General features: G+C 34.7%; 2 protein-coding genes across 2 annotated transcripts in view; both read right to left on the bottom strand.

The window, feature by feature from the left end:
- LOC145242703 (LRP2-binding protein-like) overlaps positions 1–15,597 on the bottom strand; it is a 57,979-nt gene extending 42,382 nt beyond the window's left edge. The window contains exons 1-2 of the mRNA XM_080105835.1: positions 15,459–15,597; positions 2,317–2,567 (exon numbers count right to left, since the gene is read on the bottom strand). Of these exons, the coding sequence (XP_079961961.1) occupies positions 2,317–2,567; positions 15,459–15,468 (261 nt within the window). The 5' untranslated portion in view covers positions 15,469–15,597. The remainder of the gene's footprint in view (positions 1–2,316; positions 2,568–15,458) is intronic.
- LOC145243024 (histone H2A-like) lies at positions 8,941–9,484 on the bottom strand. Its single transcript, XM_080106137.1, has one exon. It carries the CDS (start codon positions 9,403–9,405, stop codon positions 9,031–9,033), a length of 375 nt encoding a protein of 124 aa, XP_079962263.1. The 5' UTR covers positions 9,406–9,484; the 3' UTR covers positions 8,941–9,030.
- Positions 15,598–25,739: the final 10,142 nt, after the last annotated feature.

The following is a 25,739-nucleotide window of genomic DNA, read 5'->3' as shown; positions in this document are numbered from 1 at the left end:
CCTTCTCATTTTTTCCCCCTAACCTACTGACCTCATAAATAAAGGGTGTTTGGTTTGATTCTGGATGGTTTTGACCATTGGACAGGGCCATTCAGAAATAAACCCCAAGGTTATCATCATTATCTCATCCCCCTCTTTCCAACACTCTAATCGCCCTCACATGAATACTGATAATGCGCAGTACTTATCTTTCTCTCTCCCCTCCCCTTCTCTCTTCTACTAATCTGTTTCTTTCACCTTCCCCCTTTTTACTTTGTTTTTCTTTCTTATTTATTTTCTTCCATTTCTCACCTTCGCTCTCCTTCTTCAATTCTTTTCTAACTCAAACTACTTCCAATTTTCCCCTCTCGTTCGGTCTTTTTTCTCTCTAAAAAAAAAAAAAAAAAAAAAAAAAAAAAAAATGAAGGCTTTCTTTCAGGCATGAAAATAAATACAACCGCCCGTAAGGATGTTTGCTCAGGAAGTCTACAGTGGAGCAAGGGTGGCGCAATCATTTCATTTCTCCTGAATTAACATGGTTAGGGTTCATTAGCAAGAAATCCAGGGGCATCCTACGTAGGGAGTTCTGCAGCAAGATGCTTGTTCACATTACATTTAAATTTCTACATATAGGAACAATCAAGAAAACAGAGAGTAAGGAGGGAATTCCATTGAGGCACTCCCGCATTAATGTTATGCTACTTAGATGAACATCCATCAATAACAACCTAGATGGCCCTATTGTCTAAGAAGGATCTAATTATATTTAGTATTCATCCAGTTATACTGTATGATTTAATTTTCATTAGCAACCCTTCCTGCCATACTTTGCCAAAGGTCTTTGATATATCGAAGGCTGCAGGCCTGGCTTAGCCTGCCTTATCCTGTGCATGGTAAATGCATTCAGAGATGGCTGTTAAAATATCTGCAGTTGAACGACATTGCCAAAATCCATACGGTTTGTCAGAAAGAAGATTATCTTTTACAAGGTGGTGGACTAGTGCTTGATTGATTAACATCTTGAAGATTTCAGCCGAAGAGGGGGAGGAGATAGATAGGACAATAATTGATATGGTCGGTCGTTTCAACAAAATTCTTGTACACTGGTACCACAGAGGCCATCTTCCAGCTGGTAGAGAAGCAAAAGTCAACATTTATGTTGATCATTTTCATTGCAGTTTTCACAGCTGCATATGTACAGGAATAAAATTAATCTAAACTATGTTAAGAATAATAAAATTCTGTTAAGAATAATAAAATTATTCTTAACAGAATTCAAGCAATTATCACTTCTCCCACGCATATCAAGAGGCTAAAGGAATCACAATTTCCATGGTAAAAGCTCAACTGAGCTTCAAACTCTACCCCTTCCCCAGTAAAATCTTCTCAGTAAGAACTCATCTTCCTACCACCACCGCAAATATCTCTATTTTCTTCTGTTTACCTAAAATCAAATAGAAGGCATTACCACAGGAATGTTTACCTGCAGACTACAACATGATTATTTTCAAGTCTAATGTCAATAAATATCTGTCGAGCTGTCTTGTGAATTAATCATAGTTCTCAAGGTCCTGGATATGACCTTAAAATATATCCGATGGTAAGACGCCACCTTGCGGGCTTTGGGAAGTGTAGAGCCACCCCTTAATTGCCATTGCTCCCAAGTCCACTCTAACCTGGAGTGGTAGTACCTGTTAGGTACTACCACTACTACTATGGGTTAAATAGAAACGGACTTGAAAAAAAATATATTGTATTAAAAAGATTTTCTTCAAAATCACTGCATTCGGCATTAAATAACCTGAAAAGGGTTGGTATGCCAGAAAACAAAAACCGACCGACCATAGTTCTCAATTCAATCCTTTCATAATACTCTTTCATCATCAAACTGACAATTTCAATAACCCTTATCCTCGAATGGCTTTTGAACTCGGTAAGACGTAAACTATGTGTATGAAAACATGATTTCCAAACCTATATTAAAAACTGAAGTGGGTAGGTTTGTTAGTAGATATATCGGCTACTGCATATTAGTGATTAAACAAAATGTGCTGAAAGAAACGAATGTGATTATGCAACGAGAAAGAAAGAATTCTCCACAAACCTGCTGAAAATAAAGCTGTCCTAAAATAAAGTGAGCCACAGGAATGTTTACCTCAGGATTACAACATGATTATTTTCAAGTCTAATGTCAATAAATATCTGTCGAGTTGTCTTGTGAATTAATCATAGTTCTTAATTCAATTCTTTCATAATACTCTTCTATCATCAAACTGACAATTTCAATAACCAATGAAACAAATGTGATTATGCAACGAGAAAGAATTCTCCACAAACCTGCTCAAAATAAAGCTGTCCTAAAATAAAGTGAGCCTTGATGTTTCCTTTCTTTATTTTCGCTTTCAACACCCTTATCAGGTTTTTGAGCAACTGGTCCTGTATTAATTTGTCCGTGGAAGAATCCTCATCTCCGTCGGTTGAAACGATGTCTCCGTTTTCAAGGAGTTTCAATGACAATCCTTCAATGTCTGCCTTACCAGACAAAGGAATGCCAGGAGTTTTACTGGCGACTGGCAACAGTTTCCAAGCTGTTCAAAAAAGAAAAGACAGAAAAAGGATTTATAATTCGACACTGGATATTTTATTTACTAAGGAGTTACCTAATTATAAGTGATAATGAATGCAAGTTTTTTTTGTTTTTTTTTTACAAGGTGATCACCTCTTATCAAGGCCCGGAAGCCACTCAGGGATAAGGGTTATTGTATGTACAGTACGTTAGTGTGGGGGTTTAATAAAAATGTCTACTTAAGGGGGCGGATCATCAGGAATTTGTTTACGTCGGACTTGAAGACATCCAGGTTGTAGTCAGGTGGGAAGCACGCTGACGGAACAGAGTTCCACAGGCGTGCGGTTCCAAGAAAGAAGCTTTGTTCATGGAATCTACGTTTTGGTTTAGGCACAGATAAAGAGTGGGGGAAATTTTTGACAGTGGTTTCAGCTAGTCGGGTGTTTTTCGTAAAGGATTTGCGAGGGGGGACGAGAGATTGGAGCTCAGACGAGCATCTGCCATGGAAATAACGATAAAACAAAGACAGGCTCGCAACGTCTCTTCTGTGGGAGAGAGGTTGCAGGGAAGAGAAAAGGGCCTCCCCCACTAAACCACAAAGTCTATTTTGTACTCTGTCAAGGCAGGATAGGCTGTTTTTAGCAGCTCCTGCCCAGATATGGCAGCAGTATTCCATCCTTGGGCGTACTTGGCTTTTATATAGATAGAGAATTGCATCAGTAGTGAGATATCTTCTGGAGCGGTAGAAGGATCCCACCATCTTTCCAGCGACCTTGGCAACAGACTTCATGTACGTGTTCCATTTCAGATCAGGAGTAAGGGTCAAGCCCAGTAGCTTGTCAAAACATGGGGCTTCTCCTAGCCGAGAGCCATCCATTTCAATTGATGCCAGATGTGGATCAGAGCGTTGATGATGTAAAGATTTAAAGGTAACCAGCCACCTCTTCCCCCACTGAACCACGTGCTCGAGATCAGAAGAGAAAGAATCAGAGAGAACTTTGTCATTTACAGCCTTTGATGTGTTGCCGTAGATGGTTGTGTCATCAGCATAGATGTCAATGAATGATTTAAGTATGTGTTTAGGGAGATCATTGATGTAGATCAGGAAAAGAGTTGGGCCCAGGATGGACCCCTGAGGGACTCCAGCATTAATACTGTGGGCCTCTGATTTCTGACCATTAACCACTACTCTTATGAGCCTATCGGAGAGAAATGATTTAATGATAGAGAGAACATTACCTGTGATACCATAGCTGGAAATCTTGTGAAGTAGGCCTTTATGCCATACTTTATCGAAGGCCTTTGATATGTCAAGAACAATTGCCCTAGAAAAGGAAGCCTTTGTCAAGAGATTCACTAATCCTATGAGATATAACCGTTAGCACATCTGCGGTAGATCTGGCAGAACGGAAACCATATTGCATGTCACTAAGAAGGTTATTTTTGCCGAGGTGGTTGACTATTTCTTTATTTAATATGGATTCCAGCAACTTACTCATGACACACAGGAGACTTATTGGTCTGTACTGAGAGGGAGATGACTTTTTACCTGAATTCTTGTTGGTAGTTTAGTCATTGTTAATGCTGTAAATTGGGTAAAATTTGGTTATTTTGATTATTTATGGTGACGGCTCAACAAGAACTTGTTTACATTGGATTTGAAAACTACCATGTTATATTCAACTGGGAAGCAGGTCAGTGGAACAGTGTTCCACAAGCAGGCAGTTCTGGGAAAGATTTGTTCATGGAATCTGCGTTTAGATTTAGGAACAGTTAGAGTGTGAGAAATTGTATATAGTGGTTGTAGCTAGTCGAGTGTTTTTTTTTTTGTGGAAGTTTAGCAAAGAGGGAACCATAGATTAGAATTCCGGCGAGCACTTGCCATGAAAATAACAATAGAGCATAGACAGGCTCACGTCTTTCCTATATGAAATGGGTTGCATGGAAGAGGAAAGAAGTGCCTGTGGAACATTGTTCCGCTGTCCTGCTTCAATACAACAGTCTTCAAATCCAATGTAAACAAGTTCTTGTTGACACCCAATCTACACCATTAACGATTACTAAACAACTTACATTTATTAACCCTTGTCCTCGAGTGGCCTTCGAACCTAAGTGGTTAAAAAAAAAAAAAAAAAAGTTACACCCTTCTGGAGGTTAAAGATGATACTCAAAATACAATTGCAAACTATGTAGGATTTTTACGCAGTCATGGCTGACGGAACAAGAGCATGCTACTTCCGTGGATTAAATAAAGGCTCGCCACTAGCCTCCAAAAACATTCTGGCAATCTGCAAATAATTACCATGTATGGCCACTAAATTCTTTTCTTCTCCAGTTTTCTCAGCCCACCACCACCATACATTTGCCTCTTAGCCGAAGATGATTCCACGCAGAATCGAAAATGGAACATTATTTTGTCACACACACAAAAAAAAAAATTTAATTTGGTTGTTTAGATTTTTTTTTTTTTTTTTTTTTTTTAAATGCCCACCGAAAACGAAAGTAATCAAAAGAATAACTTTCAACACACATTATTTTATATAATATATATATATTATATATATATTATATATATTATATATATATATATATTATATATATTATATATATATATATATATATATATATATATATATATTATATATAACACACACACAGGGGGGACAAAAAAAAAGTGATATCTCCATTATTTATTCACTTCGATTGCCCTTATTTTGCAGGACATGGCAGAATCAACGACTGAGGCCCAAGACCCCAGTGGGAGCTGGGACAAAGAATATACTGTGTTAACTTTCGTTCAAACAAAATACTAAGAAACGGGGCCTAATTAGAGTTGGGGCCCGTTTTTTTTTGGGGGGGGGGTCACCCTACTTATATATATATATATATATATATATATAAAGAAAAACGAAAGATTTGTTTCATGAAAACAATTTAATTTTTAAATCGGGAATGCTTACAAATAACATCCCAACCTCCCCATGTTAAGAACGGCTTTCGGAACACCCTCAACCTTGTCAGCATACCCGAAAACTATAAGAGTTGACATTTTGAATGTGAACGGCGAGTTGGATGTAATGTAAAAATGTACAGAGTTTAAAACTGAACGAAATTTAAATTTTCGTTTCATTTTTACAACCGTAAAAATATCATCGCATTTTACTTCATTAACGTTATAACTGTTACATTAGTTTAAAAATAAATAAATAAATAAAATGAAAAAAAAAAACAATAACAAAAAAAAAAACTAGTTCTTACAATTAGTAAAATAGATTTACCTTCCTTTGTCGAATAAAGGAGCACTACAGTTCGGTTTACCGACATTTTATCCCCCGACTATTAATTACGACCATCATCACTAGACATTTAATCACGTGAACACTTAATCGAAACAGACAATCAGGTGTATCGGAATTTTTTGGCACCCCTAACACAAAACTGCGAATAAAATATAAAAAACTCGTAATTTCTCTTTTTAAAATGGGTTGTTTATTTTCTTTATGGAATATACTTCCAAAATAAACTATTAAAGTTGTTAAAAATCACTCCATAAAGAATTAAATTAAAAACTCGTGTATTTCTTTAAGAAAAAAAAAAAAAAATCTAGTTTTTTTTTTTTTAACGGCAAACACTGATAAGTGAAATAGGATTATTTTTCAAATACGGTGACCCATATTTACAAACTTTTGTTTGCAGCACGCAAGAGACAAAGAAATTCTGGCGCTTAAAGTCACCGATGTCAACTCGGAAAGCAGACATTTGTCTCCCTTTATTTCAACTGAAGAAAATCTGATGTCGCGCTTTTTTTTTTTTAATACTTGCTAAAAAAAGAAAAAAAGAAAAAAAAAAGTATTTTATTTAAAAAGTGCATGGAATATAAAATATAAATATGGACAAATTCTTCAATGAAGAATGGAAATACCCATTGATTAGTATTTTTATAGGTAAGTGATTTTTTTGCAATGTATATATTATCGAAGCAAGTTAAAATTTGTTGATTTTTAAATCTTTAAGAAAACCGATTAAAAAAATGCATAATTTGCTATAACACCTATTTTTAAAATGGTCTTTGCTCCTTTAATTGAAAAAAAAAAAAAAAAAAAAAAAAGGTCGAATTATTCAATTTGTTATCACGCATTTTTAATGGAGATTTAATACTGCTAGACAATCACCTGCCAAGGGAAAAAATATATGTAATTATGTTTTTATTACTTAAGTTTTTAGCCCCTTTGACAATTTTGGGTTATTTTTACAAAAGATTAAAATCTATAGGGTAAAACTGCCCCCCCCCCAAATAGAAGGGTAAGAGCACAAAAATCCAATATGAATTTAGTTTCGACATTCAATACCCCACCCACAATTGTCAGTGAAAGACCTATAATAGCAGCAGTAGCGACACCTCACTGTTTGACATTTTAATTCCGATTCATAAGCTCAGAGCTGATTAGTGTTAGCCAATTTTTTGTGGCTTTCACCAATCAAAGGCCGTCTCCCAGGAAAGTTGAGCACGTGACATACACACAAATATATATATATATATATATATATATATATATATATATATATATATGACGAGTTATTTGCAGGCGTCCCTTCTGTGGTCGAGCGGGAGAACTGCCGACTGTCAACACGACGGTTCTAGGTTCAATCCTTGGCTTGGGAGAGATGCTAGTCTAGCGGCACTGATGAGTTCTGATACAACGAAACAGAACTGTATGTCGATGACTAATATATATATATTAGTATATATAAGGTTAAATGATCAAGCCCTAAACTTGGTAAAGTTTTACTTTCAACACTCACCTTTAAAATTTGTTTTCGGGTATGCTGAAAACGAATATCACATTCAAATTTGGAGCAGACAAGTAGTTTGCTGGATATTAAGACACTTTTCTAATGTGTTAAGAAATTGGTGGTGGTCACAATTCTTAACATGAGAAGGAGTCTATCACGCCTGTGCCTTAGTATCTTTCATTTGGGGGAAAATGCATGGCCTCCAGTAAAAACGATTACATTTAGTAATGAAGGTTTTAATTCCAAATTTAGATGGAATATTCGTTTTCAGCATACCCGAAAACCTAGAAAGGCGTCAATCTAATAGCGAATGCCGAAGTGGAAAAAGTTAAATACCCAAACTTCTGTTCGAGCACAACAGAAACCACCCGGGACTTTGACCTTGGGTTCGACTTCGTTAAGTAAAATCCATTAAGATTAACTTCATACATGGAGTCTTCTCTTCCAACGTCACTGACTAACAGTCAGTCCATACACATCGATTCATGCTATTATTAACCCACTTTTACGACGATAACTAATAAAGTGGTTTTGAAATGGTAGAAAAAGACATTGCCTTCTAGTCTACAGAACTTTAATAAGTTTAGTTTAATTCGAAGATTTGAAAATATCAAGTTAAAATTTGAAGTTTTAAATTATTAAACTACTAGCATTTTAGCCCGGCGTTGCCAGAGTGTTTGGAAGTGCATGTTGAGGGGGGGGGGGCGATCAATTTTAACTGACCCTTTAACATTTTTGGGCTCAAAGTTATTAAGTTAGATCCATGTCCAAGGAACCTATATCTAAAATGTCAGATGTTTAGACCCAAAATTGTCGGAGTTTGGCAGAGTTCTCAAAAGGTTAAGCCCTTTTGAGCCAAATTTCTGGCCGAAAACCGATCAAAGATTTTCCCAAATCTCAGTATCCTATATATCAAATTTCGAGTCTGTAGACTTAAAATTGACAGTTATTGCGTAGGGGGGGGGAGTGTACACACACACGTTCACTTTTATAGATAGATTATTTAACTATATATTGGAATCTATTTGTACATGTTAGTCTTATAAATTGTGATAAAGCAAACGTGTCCGTTAACGTTAGACAATACATCAATTGATATACGGGTTTCGTTGAAAAGAAATTACAGTATGGAGAAAGAGAAAAAAAAGGCTAACGTCAATCTAGGAGACCGTTGTGGTGGCCGGAAATAGAGTCGGAGCAGTGACCATAAATTAGGTTTAATATGATGAAAATTAGCTGAATAACATTTGAAACAAGTCACCAATTCCAGATAATACGAATGGTAAAAGTTCACGCGTTTTTATGGAAAAAATCCACCAGTAACATCTTGACAATAAAATTTATTAATACAGTTTAGTTTCAGGCGAAATAGAGGGGGGGGGGAAGTCCGTAGTGACTACGGCGTAGTCCATCAATGGGAATCTTACAAGTTAATGGGAACTGAACTGGGAGATATTGGTGCAGGGCCGCAGGGGATATTATACAAATTGAAAAAAAACATTTAAGAAAAGATATTTTAGCACATTAGACAGAAATTATCGAATGGAGACAAGTTAAATGGCTATGTGGAATATACATTAAGGCGTTTAAAAAAAAAAAAAAAAAAAAAAAAAAAAAAAGAAAGAAAAAAAGACGCATGAAAAATATGGATCCGTTAAAGAAAACGCACAAACGCCGTCCATATGACAAAGTTACGCTTTCTTTTGGGTCTTCTTTGGCAATAGAACGGTCTGGATATTTGGAAGAACACCACCCTGAGCGATGGTCACTCCGGACAACAACCGGTTCAATTCTTCATCATTGCGAATAGCCAACTGTATGTGACGTGGAATGATTCTGGATTTTTTGTTGTCTCTGGCAGCATTTCCTGCTAACTCAAGAATCTCAGCGCTTAAATATTCTATTACGGCTGTCATGTAGACCGGTGCTCCTGCACCAACTCTCTGGGCATAGTTGCCTTTTCGCAAAAGACGATGGATACGACCAACGGGGAATTGAAGTCCAGCACGAGACGAACGCGTTTTGCTCTTAGCCTTCGTTTTACCACCTGAGCCGCGTCCAGACATGATGTTCACCGAGTGTGTATGAAATGTGATTTTTCGTAGACGTTAAGCGATGATGTCCTCAAAATACATGAGACCACATTCATCAATAAATTGTTTAAATACTACCAGTTTATTCATTTCAACCAATCAGAATATTAATCATGTTCAAGTCCACTTGATTCTTGTTGACGTCGACTTGCTTATTTCAGTGTGGAAAGTAATCGTTCTGTTATCCTGAGTCGTGAGTTCAATCCTCGCTAGTAACCAATGTCTATCTGTTAAAACTTAATTTATTTAAATTGCTATTTGTGAAGCTTTTCAGTTATTTGTCCTCAAAATGTTATATAACCGTAAGTAAAATAAAAATTGGCACATTTGTATTGACGCCAGTTGCATATATACAACAGCTTATTATTATATAAATAGATCTTTATATATATATATATATATATATATATATATATATATATATATATATATATATATATATATATATATATATATATATATATATATACATATAATTATTTTTTTACTATAATAATTAAATACCTACAGACACTAGTGTTTCATCCTTTCGGGATTCTTCAGTGCAGGGTGTCACGATTACTACCAGTCGAACGATTCGAACCCCGCGACGAGACATCTCTGGCTCGATTAGCGGAGGCCGTATCCATTCGGCTACCATTAACCGTGTGAAATAGCGTTGAATTTTAAACATTTTAATTTAAATGTTCATTACGTCAGACAGACAGTGATCAAATCGTTATACGATGATCTACGCATAAGAGCTAAATTGACCGACTTTTAATTCAACTGAAAGTGCTCAACGATAAGAAACGAATTTCTTAAAATATATATATATATATCATGTACAAAATCAACTTTTTGTTGGTAACATCGAATGGAAACAACATCTGATGAGATGGTGGCAATCAGGAAATTTTTATGAACACATAAAATCATAAAATTGCCATCCCATTAACGAAACAGCTGTAATGAAGAAATCCAAGATAAAATAAACAAAAGTTACAAAAAAGAAAAAAGGTTTACAAATTTTGTACTACATATGCTCTGCACCTATAAAATAGATACATTGAGCTTCACTCGAAATTAACCGTGATTCAGTTTTTATCATAACAGTCTCAACCCGTTAAACGAAAACGGTATACATTGAAATTAAGAATATTTAAAAAGAATATATATATATATATATATATATATATATATATATATTCATTTATAGAGACAATTCTCAATTGATTATCATATGAAACCTAATAATAGTAGTGAGATGAAAACTATATATACACAAGGTGACCCCACAAAAAACGGGCCCCAACTCTAATTAGGCCCCGTTTCTTAGTGTTTTGTCCGAATGAAATAAAACTTTGGTCATAATTAGTTTATTATATTCAAAACATCACATCAAAACACTAGGGTCTTTTTTTTTTTTTTACATAGGCCTAGCAGTATCAGAATTTTTGCAGGAATTTTTGACACCCCTAACACGAAACTGCGAATACAATATAAAAATCTCGGAATTTCTCTGTTAAAAGTGGGTTATTTATTTTCTTTATGGATTATACTTCCAAAATAAACTATTACAGTTGTTTTAAAAGTAATAGAAATTTTTTTTTTTTTTTTTAAACAGTAATGAATTTTCCGAACTCAATATTTTTCAATTTTTAAACTCAATATTTTTCAATTTTTAAATTTTAAAAATCTATCAAAATTTTTCTATTGATTCTATTTTTACGATATTTTCAGAGTCAATGTGAAATTTTATGTTCTTTCCAATAAATCGAATATAATATTTTAGACAAACTTTTTTTTTTCTAAATTCACGACCCCCCCCATCCCAATTTTTAAGTGTCTATTAAAAAGTAAATACTTAATTTAGTCACCCGAAAGTAAATAATTAATTTACTCACAAATTGAAGAGAAAAGGTCAATACATAATATATTCAAATTTAAAAAAAAAAAACAAAGTGTTCTTTTAGAATTTTACCTGTAAAGTTTGAGGTTTAAAACCTTTTTTTTAAACCACGTTATTTGTTTTTTCTTTTTTTTTTTTTAATGGAACCTTGGTCCTTGCTCCTTTAATTGAAAAAAAAAATAGGGCTTGAATTACATTTTTCGAGGAGTTATAAGCTTGGAAAGACAGGGGGTCGAATAATTCACGCCTCCCATTTTGTAAATGTCTAATAATAATTTAGAACCTGATAAGTACATAATTATTTACTCACAAATTGAAGAGAAAAGGTCAATACTTAATATATTCAAATTTAAAACAAAAAAAAACATAGTGTTCTTTTAGAATTTTACCTGTAAAGTCCGAAGTTTAAAACCTTTTTAAAAAAAAACACGTTTTTTTTTTTTTTTTTTTTTAATGAAATCTTGGTCCTTGCTCCTTTAATTGAAAAAAAAATTAGGGCTTGAATTGCATTTTTCGAGGAGTTATAAGCTTGGAAAGATGGGGTGGAATTATTCGCTATTTTCACGAAATTTCTGACACTGCTAAGGCATCACCACTTATCAAGGCCAAGAGGCCACTCAAGGATAAGGATTAAAGAGTGTACAGTAGAAATTGGACAATATAGTAATCATTAGTAATTAAAATTTGGTAAATTTGATAACTTATATAGAACGGCTCATCAAGAACTTATTTACGTTAGACTTGAACACAACCATATTGTAGTCAGCCGGAAAGCAGGAAAATGGAAGACAATTCCACAGGCGTGCAGTTCTAAGAAAGAAGCTTTGTTCATGGAATCTCGTTTAGGTTTAGGCACAGATAAAGAGTGGGGGGGGGGGGAAATTATTGATAGTATTTTCAGCTAGACGAGTGTTTCTTGTGAAAGTTTGGTGAGGGGGGACCATAGATTGAAGCTCAGTTGAACACCTTCCATGAAAATAACGATACATCAGAGACAAACTCGCAACATCTCCTCTGTGAGATAGAGGTTGCAAGGAGGAGAAAAGGACATCTCCCACGAGGCTACGAAGTCTATTTTGAACTCTATCAAGGCAAGACAAGTCCTTTCTAGCAGCTCCTGCCCAGATGTGGCAACAATATTCCATCCTTGGACGTACCTGGCTCTTATATAGATAGAGAATAGCATCAGCAGTGAGATATTTACCGGATCGATAGGAAGATCCCACAATTTTCCCAGCGGCCTTGGCAACAGATTTGATGTACGTGTTCCATTTAAGATCAGGAGTAAAGGTCAAGCCCAGAAGCTTGTCAAGACTTGAGGCCTCCTGAAGACGAGAGCCATTCATTTCAATTGATGCCAGATGTGGATCAGAATGTTGATGATGTAAAGAGAGAAGCTTGGTTTTAGATGCATTAAAAGTAACCAGCTACTCCTTTCCCCATTGTACTACGTGCTCAAGATCAGAAGAGAGAGAATTGGAGAGAACTTGGTCGTTTACTGTCTTAGATGTGGTACCATAAATGGTAGTGTCGTCAGCATAAATGTCTACAAATGATGTAAGGATATGATTTGGAAGATCATTAATGTAGATCAGGAAAAGAGTTGGGCCCAGGATGGATCCCTGAGGGACACCGGCATTAATACTGTGAGCTTCTGATTTTTGCCCCTCAACTACTTACTACTCTTATGAACCTATCAGAAAGAAATGATTTAATAATTGAGAAGACTTTTCCAGCTATACCATAGCTAGCGATCTTATGAAGTAAACCTTTATGCCATACCCTATCAAAGGCTTGGGCCTTTTTTTCTCCATTCTACAGCATATGTTCTAGATGGCCTCCATTTAGCTTTTTTTTTGGGGGGGGGGGGTCACCCTGTGTGTATATATATATATATATATATATATATATATATATATATATATATATATATATATATATATACTATCAGTTCACAGTTCAACCCGGCTTTGCTCGGGTCCTATCTACTGTTCATAGCTTTATGTGCATGTGTATATATATATGTTAAAAAGTTTGACTCAAGTCCAGGTAACCTACGTCTAATATATATATATATATATATATATATATATATATATATATATATATATATATATATATACTAGCAGGGGTGCCCGGCGTTGCTCGGGTGTTTGGAGGTGTATGCTGTGCAAAAAAAGCAAAAAAAACAAAAAAAATGGTTAATTTTTTAAAACTTTGACCCCTATTATGACCCCTTAAAATTTATTGTTTCGGGCTCAAATCACTTTATTAAGTTAGATCCATGTTCAAGGAACCTATATCTAAAATTTCAAGTGTCTAGACCCAAAATTGTCGGAGGAGTTTGGTAGAGTTCTTAAAGGTCAAATCGTTGAAATTTGACCCCTTCCCTTAACAGCCAAATTTCTAGCTGACACCCGTCACATCGATTTTCCCAAATCTCAGTACCCGGTATTTCAAATTTCGAGTCTATAGACTAAAAATTGACAGAGTTATTGCGTAGGGAAATGTACACAGACAGACAGACACACAGACAGACAGACAGACACGTTCACTTTTATATATATATATATATATAAATCTTTTTAAAAGAAAACCGATTAAAAAAACAAATATTGCATACTTTGCTATTAAACTTTTTTTTCTTTTTTTTTTTAAATTTGGTCTTTACTCCTTTAATTGAAAAACAAATTAGGGTTTGAATTAAATTTTTCAAGTAGTTATAAGCTTCGAAAGATAGTAAGTTGATTTATTCAAGTTCATATACGGCATTTTCAATGGCCGATTCTGATATACCTACGTAGATTAAAATTTGTCTATCATCAGAACTAAACTACAGCCTTTGTAAACAATACACTGCGAATCTTAACTTTACTAACGAAATACTGATAGAAACCCACTCAATACCGCTATATCTATTAGTTGGGTTTCTATCAGTATTTTGCTTCTTTTTCGAGTTTTAAGCAATTATCGAGATTTTAAAGATGATAGTCTCATGCCCGTTATTATGCGGTAATTCTAACTTAGCACTTCTTCAACGCTTTAAAATAAGTTAAAACACAAAACTTATTGAATAAGAGTAACCTAGTTTTCCGTTGATAACATTTGTGTTATATTTGTTTCTTGAACACTTTTTGGTTTATTGTCTAACGTTCTACCAGTATTTTGTTTAATTTTCAATTTTTGAGCGATTATCAAGGATTCAAATGGTTATAACGAAACCGCCATTTTTTCCTGTTCAGACTCAACAGATTTGACACTACATTTGTTTCAAAATTAATAAGCGCTTAAAAATAAGTTAAAACAAACAAAAAACTTGTCTAGTTAGGTAGAAGATTAACTTATCTTGCCTTTTGTAAATTTTATTTATTTGTAAATTTATTTTTTCGCTCCCTCCCCCCTTTCTGGCTACTTACACTGGCTATAAAGTAAGTGTTCCACTCATCATTGTGCAAAAACCTTTGTTTTTTTTTCGATAATTTTCTTCTAGACGTTGGAATTGACAAAAATTCGCTTGAAAAAATAAAAAGATAAAAAAATAAATAATAATAGTAATAAAATAAAATAAATAAGTAAATAAAAGAAAAAAAAACCGACTCAAATCGTTGCGGTTTCGATTCCAGACCTCTGCCAATAAATACATTTTCATAAAATATTTAAAAAGAAAAAAAATCTTTGGTACTGATGCAGCAATTATTGTACCGTGCTGAAATAATAACGTTATCATTTAGAAAGCATTCTTAACGTAGGGATGAAGGGTGTTTTGTAACTATTCTGTGCTTTCACCTAACAATTTAATAATTAAAAAATGATGGTACTTATGCAGTGCATAAGTTATGCACTTACGTTACCGCATTGGAAAAATATTCTAATAATTAGGAAGCCATTCTTAACATAGAGGGAGACGTGTTTTGTAACTATTATGTACTTTCACCTAACAATTTAATAAAATAAAAAGATATCGTAAAACTTGAAAATACTATTTTAAAAATAGCACGATACAAGAAAGTACAAGCACCAAATCTTTTATTTATAAAAAAGGTACAATTATTTTTTTTTTTAAGAAATACATCTTTTATGCAAAATTAAAAGAAACGAAAAAAATAAGATGCGCAAAAAGAAAAAAACATCTTACGTTCTTCCATTTTATAAGAAATTTCGAAATGAAATTAAATTTGGGAAGCAGAATATTATTTCAGCTTCTTTTTAGCATGTCACCTTGTGTTGCCATAGCAACAGTAAATATATCGACGAATATTAATTTTGAGTTACCATGACAACGGATAAACAAAGCGATTTATTTTTATACTGGAGAAAACCCAGCCGCCATTTTTAAATCAGACTATATGCCAGGTAGGAGGTACTGTTGGCCAACATTCACCTTAGTCATTATAGTCAGCTAACGTACTTTCTAATTTTCTGCGGAGTGCTACCGGAAGCGGTGACAAGGCTAATCAGTTCCTTCATTTTTATTGTTCTTTCGTATTTATATTGGGTACAATTTACTATAGTGTAACCCAATCATGTATTTTCGAACATAGTAATTTCAGAGAAAAACATTATTACGTACTTACTTGTCATGTCGAAATTAGTATTAATTCCAAAATTTACGAATCATGTCCAAGAGAAAACGTGCTAAAGCTAATTTTCGTGGGGGGGGGGGGTAAAATTATCGAGAATAAGCAAGATGGCTGACTTGAAAGCAGTTATCTCCCCCTGATTTCAATCTTCTACAGTGAAAAATTACAACTTTGAAAAATTGTTTTTATAATTATTTTTGTATTGGACCTTTATTTTTTGTGATTTTTTGAATTTATACTAATTTCGGCATGCCACGTAAGTACGTAATAATGTTATTTCTCTGAAATACATTTTAAAGTTGCCTTATATTGTAAAGCGATTTATTGAAATAAAATAGAAGAAAAGGACTTTATTAAAAAAAAATATACAATAACAATTAACAAAATTATGCAGATAAAAATAACACAATTAGTCTTTATTGGCACTTTTAATAACAAAATTAAAAAAAAAATAAACGTTTTTATTTTATTTGAAATTTTATACGAAACATATGTTTAATGAAATCATAAAAATAATAGTTTTTTTTTTTTTCAAATTTTAAAAGTATAAGTTTTTTTTTTATTTGAATTTATGGATCAAGTAAAGAATAGATACCCTGTAGCAGACGACGACGCCTGGCGGTGACCGGCGCACATTTCAACTAACACCGGTGCGTCGACGTTGACATTGGCACAAGCACATGGCGTCGGTTGTTTGTAAACACGTCAAATAGCAAACATGCTCGAATATTCGCCAGCATTTTTTTTTTTTTAAATATATTTACAAAACTTTTGAAGATTTAAAAGAAAAAATATATATTTATAAAACATATTTTTTTAAAGTAAGTAACAAAACGAACGTATTTAAATAAAAGATATTTAAATGAGTGTCTTTCTGTTTCGGATTTTTTCGACCAAGATTGATTTTTATGTGCCGTATTTTTTTGGGTTTTTTTCTGTGTGCGTTTTAAAGACAATTCTATATTTATTTAATTATTCTTTAAAACATTAACTTCAGCGACAATTAATATATTTTTAAAATAATATTTTTAAATATAAAATTTTGACGAATATTCGCGAGCAAGAATTTTTTTAAATAAAAGATATTTAAATAAATGGGCGTCTTTCTGAGTGTGTTTTTAATATATTTACAGAACTTTTTAATAACTGTTTTATTCTTTTTATCAAACAAAAATATAACTTTTATAATGAAATATATATTATGGACTGTTTTTCAAACATCGAAATTTTAAAATTAAAGTTAGTTTTATTTAAAAAAAAAAAAAAAGGAGGTGTTTTTTTTTTTCAGTTAAATTATAAATTTTATTTGAACTTTCAACAAACTTTTACAGACATAAAAAATAGACTTTATAGATATTTATAATATATTTTTTTAAATATATTTAACGAAAGTTTTTTTTATCATTTTATTGTTGAATAAAATTTCAAAGTGATAAATTGTTAAAAAAAATATCTTGAAAAGAAAAAACACCTCGTCTTTTTTTTTTTTTTTAAATAAAACTTTAATTTTAAAAGTTCGATGTTTGAAAAAACAGTCCATAATATATATTTCATTACAAAAGTTCTATTTTTGTTTGATAAAAAGAATAAAACAGTTAATAAATACAAAAAAAAAAAAAAAAAAAACAGTCCATTAAGCTCAAATAAAGACTGTTTGAATAAAACTTATATAAAACAAGGTTAATTCTTTAAGACCTTATTATTTTTGTTTTTTTTTGTTTTTGTTTTGGCCATTTTTTTTTCTGTGTGGCGGCGTCGTCTGCTACAGGGTATCTATTCTTTACTTGATCCGAGAATTTATATAATAAATATATGTTTATGAAATCAAAATAACAAATTAAATTATTGAAATCAAAATAATAAAATTTTAAACATCATAAAAAAACGTATCCAATCTATTATATCTATAAAAGTGAAATTGTCTGTGTATGTACATTTCCCTACCAAACTACTCTGTCAATTTTCAGTCTACAGACTCGAGATTTGACATAAGGAGTATTGAGATTTGGGAAAATCTTTTTAATCAGTTGTCAGACAGAAATTTGACTGTCAAGGGGACAAAGTTCAACGATTTGACTTTTGAAAACTTTGATTTGCGCTCACAACAATAAATTTAAGGGGTCAAAATGGGGTCAAATTTGACTTCTGCAGTCTCTACCGAATTACTTGGCCACTTTTTGGTCTAAACATTTGAAATTTTACATAAAGTGTATTCAGACATGAGAAAATCTTTTTATTTGGTTTTTGACCGAAAATTTAGCTGCCAAGAGGTCAAAGGTCAAAAGATTTGACCTTTGCCGTCTCTAGCAAACTATTCAGCCAATTTTGGGTCTAAAGATTTGAAATTTTACATAAAGGGTAATCAGATATGCAGCAAGCTTTGTAATCAAGTTTTGGGCGAAAATTTTGCTGCTAAGAGGTCTAAGTTGAAAGAGTTGACTTTTGCAAACTCTACCAAACTCCTTCGCCAATTTTGGGTCCAAACACTTGAAATTTTAGATGTAGGTTACCTGAACATGAGTCAAACATTTTGATATATATTTTAATATATACATATGCACATAAAGTTATGAACAGTACATTGGGCCCAAGCAACTGAACTGTTAGTATATAATAAAAGTGTAGGACTGATTGGCCTTCTCACCACCTTCCAGTATCACTCTGTAGAAATTTAGGAAGTATGTTAGCTGTCTATAACCCAAAAGGACTATTACATCGGCTACCGTATATAATTTTTCTTCCCAAGACTTTATTATCTATTTTGAAATATAAGAAAAAAAAAACAAACAAAAGAACAAATAGATGATAGAAAGAATAGTCGTTATTCACTTGCCTTCCCACACGGATAAAGTTAGACACAAATCAGTTTTTAATGTGACAGAAAAAAGGGGAACTATAGATGGGAACAAAAATACTCAACTCTTTCACAAATGACAGCACCTCAAGCGACATGCTATAAACCTATTACTCATTCGAAAGGAAGGAGTAATGCCTGAGAGAATGATCTTCTAACCGAACAGATACTATACTTTGAATTACTTATTTGCAAATAAAAAAATCCATTTCGTACACAAAGTAAGCACAAGTTCATTAAAAGTGTGGGGAGTTCGAGGAGCAGAGTCGTTAGTCAAGTCCTGTCTATCCTACTATTTACTAGGTACATTTTGACCTATTATTTCGGCAATCAATTTGGCAGCAAATGGGTCATTTTGGTGATCTTTAATATGACGGGCTGAGGCATTTGTTTTGGGTAATCCTTGGTGGTCCACCATTCCAGGTTTTGCCTCCAGTATTTCGGATAGATTAAGTTTATTGCTTACTGCCTGAGGCGTCCTGAACAGGGAATGCCAACGAGGCTCCCTAGGCAATTTTTAAATTTTTTAAAAAATTTAATTAAGAGTGCTCCTCTTTAAGGAGTGCTGGCTTGACTCTCCCCACTTTCGGACCTTGTGTTACATCTTCCTGCAGCGAGAAGGAAGTAAACAGCAGTACTGTTGCTTTTATTCTTTCACTATTTGTTTATTACTTTCACTTCAGCAGTCACCAGAATACCACATTTACTCTATGAACAACCATACTTAATGGTGTAGTTTAGAAAAAGGAGGCAAAGTCCATTTGTAATCTTCAAAACTTCTTTGTTTAGATGTAATAAAAGGAGACTGGAAGAGAAGAGTGAAAATACGGAAAGACGAAGAAAAAAGTTTTGGAAGGTCCTGTTTCTAAAAAGAAAAAAGATCATGAAGGGTGTTTTTATATACGCATGCAATTTAATATGTTGGTATTATTAGAAAGTAAAGTCCAAAGAAAGAATTCCCAACCGTTATGTTCTCTTTTTTGCAATTCTCGGTATCAAACCTCAACATACATCTGTCAGAACCTCTGCCAAAGAGACACACCCACACCTACCCTCTCTCTCTCGCTTTCTCTCTCTCTCGCTCTCTCTCTCTCTCTCTCTCTCACTCTCTTGCTCTCTCTCAGACACACAGGCTTTTTATTTGAAAAACCGACTTCATCTCATTTGCATATTTCCTCCAACTCTCATTACTTCATGTAACCACCAATCCACAAAAAGCAGGAGCAGTCATTCTTTCCCTCTTTCCTGAAATGGACAACACGTTGTATGAGGTCAAGTTTGTACCACTTTTTAATCATGCACCCCCTTGATCTTTAAGATCAATAATTGGTCTCATAGTCTGCCATCTGCACCAGGAGTCTTCATTCGTGGTGTGACTGTTGTATAGATTCTTCTTCAGGAACTTCATCAACCTCCTCTTCCTCTGCTGGCAAGGAAACTCTCATCAGCCTCTCCACAAAATTTCACTTCTCTGCCATCTACTGCTCTAATGTTGCTGGTTCCATTCCAAGATTTGGCGACATTTGTAGTAACAAGCATTGTTAGACATCTGGTATCAACAAGGGCTCTTCCTTTTCCCGTTAATAGTGACCACTATCTGTGGCAACAAATTCTCACACGGCTTTCCAGTATAAAAGAGGTGACTACTGGTGCAATAGCACCCCTTTACTCGTTTCCTGGAATCAAAGAGTAATTCTTACTAATGTGCCCCACCTGGCCACACCGAAAACAGATAATGTCTGGTCACGACTCCTTACAATCTCTCATCAGGTGGAGTCCCTGAAATTTAAAGCATATACAGGTAAATCTACGACTTTGTTTTGTCACTGTTCGCTCCTCTCTGCTTTTATTGTTTGCTGCAACTACCCCCCCCCCAGTTCACCGAGCTGTTTTGCCAGCACTCTAGCATGCCTCAAAATTTTCTCCATCTCCATGGTTTCAATTTCAGTATGTCGTTGCAGTTCCATACCGATGTGGTCAGGGAAACCACCTACAAAAGCCAGTTTAACAGTCTTCTCAACGCTGTGTCCTGCATATCCAGCCAATCCTGCTAATTGCCTTATCTCCATGGACACTCCAGTCTAGGTTACTCTTCTAAGCTTATTATAAGCCTCAAACGTGCTCTCTGAAAATGTGGTCTTTAATCAGTTCTCAATAAAGGCATGACAGGAAAACAAATGAACAAATAAAGGCATGACAGGAAAACAAATGAACACATATCTAAAGAAATGGCAAAAACACTAGAGGATGACCTCCAATCTGTAGTGGAATGGGGACATAAATGGATGGTCACATTCAATGCTGCCAAAACCAAACTGGTTTCCTTCAATAACTACAAGAAACCTTCTCTGCCACCAATAGCAATGGCCAGTGACTCCCTGTCTGAGAGTACATCTTTCAAACTGCTTGGCCTAACGTTCACAGGAAACATGAGCTGGAACAATTATATTGAAAACATTGCTAGGGCCGCTGCAAAAAAGGTAGGCTCTCTCTACCGTGCTAGAAAACTACTGACACCCGAAAGTATCCTGTATCTCTATAAGGCCACCATTCGCCCATGTATGGAGTATTGTTGTCACATCTGGGCTGGTGTGTCTACTACTAGTCTCTCGCTCCTAGACAAGGTTCAAAAAAGAGTCGCCAATCTGATAGGCTCTGAACTGGCATCTAAGCTTCAGCCTCTGTCCCATCGACGAAATGTTGCATCCCTCTGCTTGTTCTACAAGTATTTTAGTGGTGAGTGCTCTGACGAACTGCAATCACTTGTGCCCCCACAACGTGAGCACCCTCGACAAACCCAACAGGCTGCTAAATCCCACCCCCACACAGTAGAGATCCCTAGATGCAAAAGATCCTTCTACTCCGGTAGTTTCTTCCCCAGAACCGCTAGACTCTGGAATTCCATTCCAGGATCATGCTTCCCTAACTGTACTGACATGCATAAGTTCAAGTGCAACGTGAACCGACATCTTGCTGCCCAAATCCCTACATAGTGCCCCCGTAGTTGCTGACCCTGATAGTAGCCCCCTACACCTGAGTGGCAATGCGCTTTGTTTGGGGTGAAAATGTAATAAAAAAAAAAATTAAAAAAATACTATCAACAATGATCTGATTTGTCTCCTCCATTTCTAAATAGACCACTATAGCATTCCCTTCCAAATACATTGGGATCAATGTAGCTATATATATATTATTCCTTAATTGGAATTCATTTTGGAGATGAGTATTATATATTAATTTATTTTTATTTCGGATCAATGTAGCTATGTCTTTAATCTTCTGCAGCTTTGCCACCAACTTCAGCTTGTGAAACCATGTGACCAGATCACCTTCCCCAGTAAATGGTCTTGGGATGTCGCTGCTTAATCTTGCTCGTTTGCCCATTTTCGTTGTTGTGTCGAAATAGCTTGCAGTTAAATACGTTGATATTGTGGCACTATATCTTAGTGTCACGGTTGCTAACACACTCTACAGCATGGCCCGGTTGTGATTTGGCCATAAGCATAGAGATACAAAGAAATACAATCCCAGAATTCTCTTTCTAGATCGACCTTTTTTCGGTCATATGATATGGGGTAAGCACACGTGATTCTGTCTCTCCATGAACGACAGGGGGCACCCCCTTTCCATCATCACTAGTTAGGACTATCTATGTAGCTCAGTCTAATAATTTTTAATGTTTAAGTATTAATTGCTTTTGATCCTTTTTGTAAAATATTGTAATATATTTATGTATAGAAATAAAATAGTTAACATTTTTCATAAATATTACGATTGTGTCGTGTTGTGTGCTTTATCGAGTCTGCCATGAATGCCTCCATCAAACAACAAAGTGGTCCAGAGGATGAAGAAGAAAATTTCAACCAGAATGCCACCAGGGTGAAGAGGTCATCTTGAGAGAATAACGGAGCCACACCCACATCCGACATCTCAGGTATGATTTTCTTGTTACACAGATCCTAATGACTGGCCATCTTCACATCTTCCCGAGACCACTTCTAAGACAATTAGTTTAACATGTGAAGCCAGTGACAGGCTGATATTGTTATAATATTATTAGAAAGTAAAGTCCAAAGAAAGAATTCCCAACCATTCTGTTCTCCTTCTTGCAATTCTCGGTATCAGGCCCCAGCTCACATTTGTCAGAACTTACTTTTGCCGAAGACCCCCTCCCCTCTCTCTCTGACACACAGTCCTTTTATTTGAAAAACCGACGGCATCTCATTTGCATATTTCAACCAACTCTCATTACCTCACGTGACCACCATTCCATAAATAGCATGAGCAGCAATTTTTTGTATTTTTTTCCTTTCCTGAAACGGATTGCATGTTGTATGAGGTTAGGTTTATACTATCTTTTAATCACACCAAGCATGTGTAAAAGTGAAGTTGTGTCTTTGTGTGTATGTAGGTATGTGTGCGTGTGTATTACATCATCTAGTCCAGATGTGTATGTTTTTTTGTTTTTTTTACACGGTGATCACCACTTATCAAGGCCCGGAAGCGACTCAGGGATAAGGATTATTGCAAGTACAGTATGTTAGTGTGGAGATTTAATGAAGTGTTTACTTAAGGGGGCGGTTCATTAGGAATTTGTTAACGTTGGACTTGAAGACATCCAGGGTGTAGTCAGGTGGGAAGCAGGCACACGGAACAGAGTTCCACAGGCGTGCAGTTCTAAGAAAGAAGCTTTGTTCATGGAATCTACGTTTTGATTTAGGCACAGATAAACAGTGGGGGAAATTGTTCACAGTGGATTCAGCTAGACGGGTGTTTTTCGTGAAAGATTGGCGAGGGGGGGGGTGACCAGAGATTGGAGTTCAGACGAGCACCTGCCATGGAAATAACGATAAAACAAGGATAGGCTCGCAACGTCTCTTCTGTTAGACCTTTATCATTCCTAATATTCATTGATGATCTCCCTGATAAAATTGTCTCTGAGATGGGTATATTTGCTGACGACACCATGCTCTATAATAAGCATGAGGGGAAAACAAATGAGCAATGTCAGAAACACTAGAAGATAACCTCCAATCTGTAGTGGAATGGGGACAAAAATGGATGGTCACATTCAATGCTTCCAAGACTAAGCTTGTTTCCTTCAATAATTACAAGGAACCTTCTTTACCACCAATAGCAATAGCGAAGAACACATTACCTAAAAGTACTTTTTTTAAACTCCTCAGTCTAACGTTCACAGGGAACATGAGTTGGAACAGATACATTGAAAGCATTGCCAAGGCCGCTGCAAAGAAGGTGGGCTCTCTCTACCATGCTAGAAAACTACTAATGCCTGAAAGTATCCTGTACCTCTATAAGGCCACTATTCGCCCATGTATGGAGTATTGTTGTCACATTTAGACTGGTGCATCTGCTACTAGTCTCTCCCTCATGGATAGGGTTCAAAAGAGTGTCACCAACCTGACAGATCCTAAACTGTCATCTAAGCTTCAGCCTGTATCCCATTGACGTAATGTTGCATTCCTCTGCCTGTTCTACAAGTATTTTAATGGTGAATGCGCTGACGAACTAGAAGCACTTTTACTCCCTCAACATAAATACCTCCGACAAACCTGACAAGCAGCTAAATCCCACCCCTTCACAGTAGAGATCCCTAGGTGTAATAAAGCCTTCTACTCCAATAGTTTCTTCCCCCAGAACTGCTAGACTTTGGAACTCCCTTCCGGGATTCTGCTTTCCCAACTGTACTGACATGCAGAAGTTCAAGTGTAATGTGAACAGACATCTTGCTGCTCAACTCCCTTCATGATATCCATGCAACTTATGTCCCTGATAGTAGCCCTCTATTTCAAAGTGGCACGGTGCCTTGTTTGGGGTGAAAATTGAATAATTTAAAATACATCCCCTGCTTAAAACAATACCTAATTTAAAATACATACCCATTTGAAATAGTATCCAATGTAATATACACACTTGATTGAAATAATCCCCAGTTTGAAAAAAATACCAGATTTAATTACATCCCTTGTGTTAAAAATAATACTCAATTTAAAATACATCCTCTGTTTGAAATGATACTTTGAAATAATACCCTGTTTGAAATGATACTTTGAAATAATACCCTGTTTGAAATGATATATTGAAATAATACCCTGTTTGAAATGATACTTTGAAATAATACCCTGTTTGAAATGATACTTTGAAATAATACCCTGTTTGAAATAATATATTGAAATAATACCCTGTTTGAAATGATATATTGAAATAATACCCTGTTTGAAATGATACTTTGAAATAATACCCTGTTTGAAATGATATATTGAAATAATACCCTGTTTGAAATGATATATTGAAATAATACCCTGTTTAAAATTATACTTTGAAATAATACCCTGTTTGAAATGATACTTTGAAATAATACCCTGTTTGAAATGATACTTTGAAATAATACCCTGTTTGAAATATTACTCAGTTTAAAATTTATACCAAGTTCAAAATAAAACCCTTTTTGAACTAATATCCAATTTAAAATACACACCTTGTTAAAAATAATACTCAATTTAAAATGCATCACATGTTTGTAATGATATCTAATTAAAAATGCATCTCCTGTTTGAAATTATACCTAATTTAAAGTATATCCCCTCTTCGAAATAATACCCAATTTAAAATACACACCCTGTTAAAAATAATACCCAATTTAAAATACACCCTTCGTGTAAAATAATACTTACTGTAAAATATACATCCTGTTTGAATTATACCTAATTGAAAATACACATCCTGTTTGAAATTAAACCCAGTTTAAAATACATCCCCCGTTTGAAACAGTACCTAATAAAAATACAAACCCCATTTCAAATAGTATCCAATTTAAAATACACCTCTGGTTGAAATACTATCCAATTTAATGAAATCTGCTGTATAATAATGCCCAATTTAAAATACATATCTAGTGTGAAATGATACTTAGTTTAAAATAATACTCTGTTTGATATAATACTATGTTTAAAATATAAAA

Source organism: Euprymna scolopes, chromosome 21, assembly GCF_053919585.1.
Source record: "Euprymna scolopes isolate OS-2025 chromosome 21, ASM5391958v1, whole genome shotgun sequence".
NCBI classification, from domain to species: Eukaryota; Metazoa; Mollusca; class Cephalopoda; order Sepiida; family Sepiolidae; genus Euprymna; species Euprymna scolopes.
This window is presented reverse-complemented; position numbering and strand designations above follow the sequence as displayed.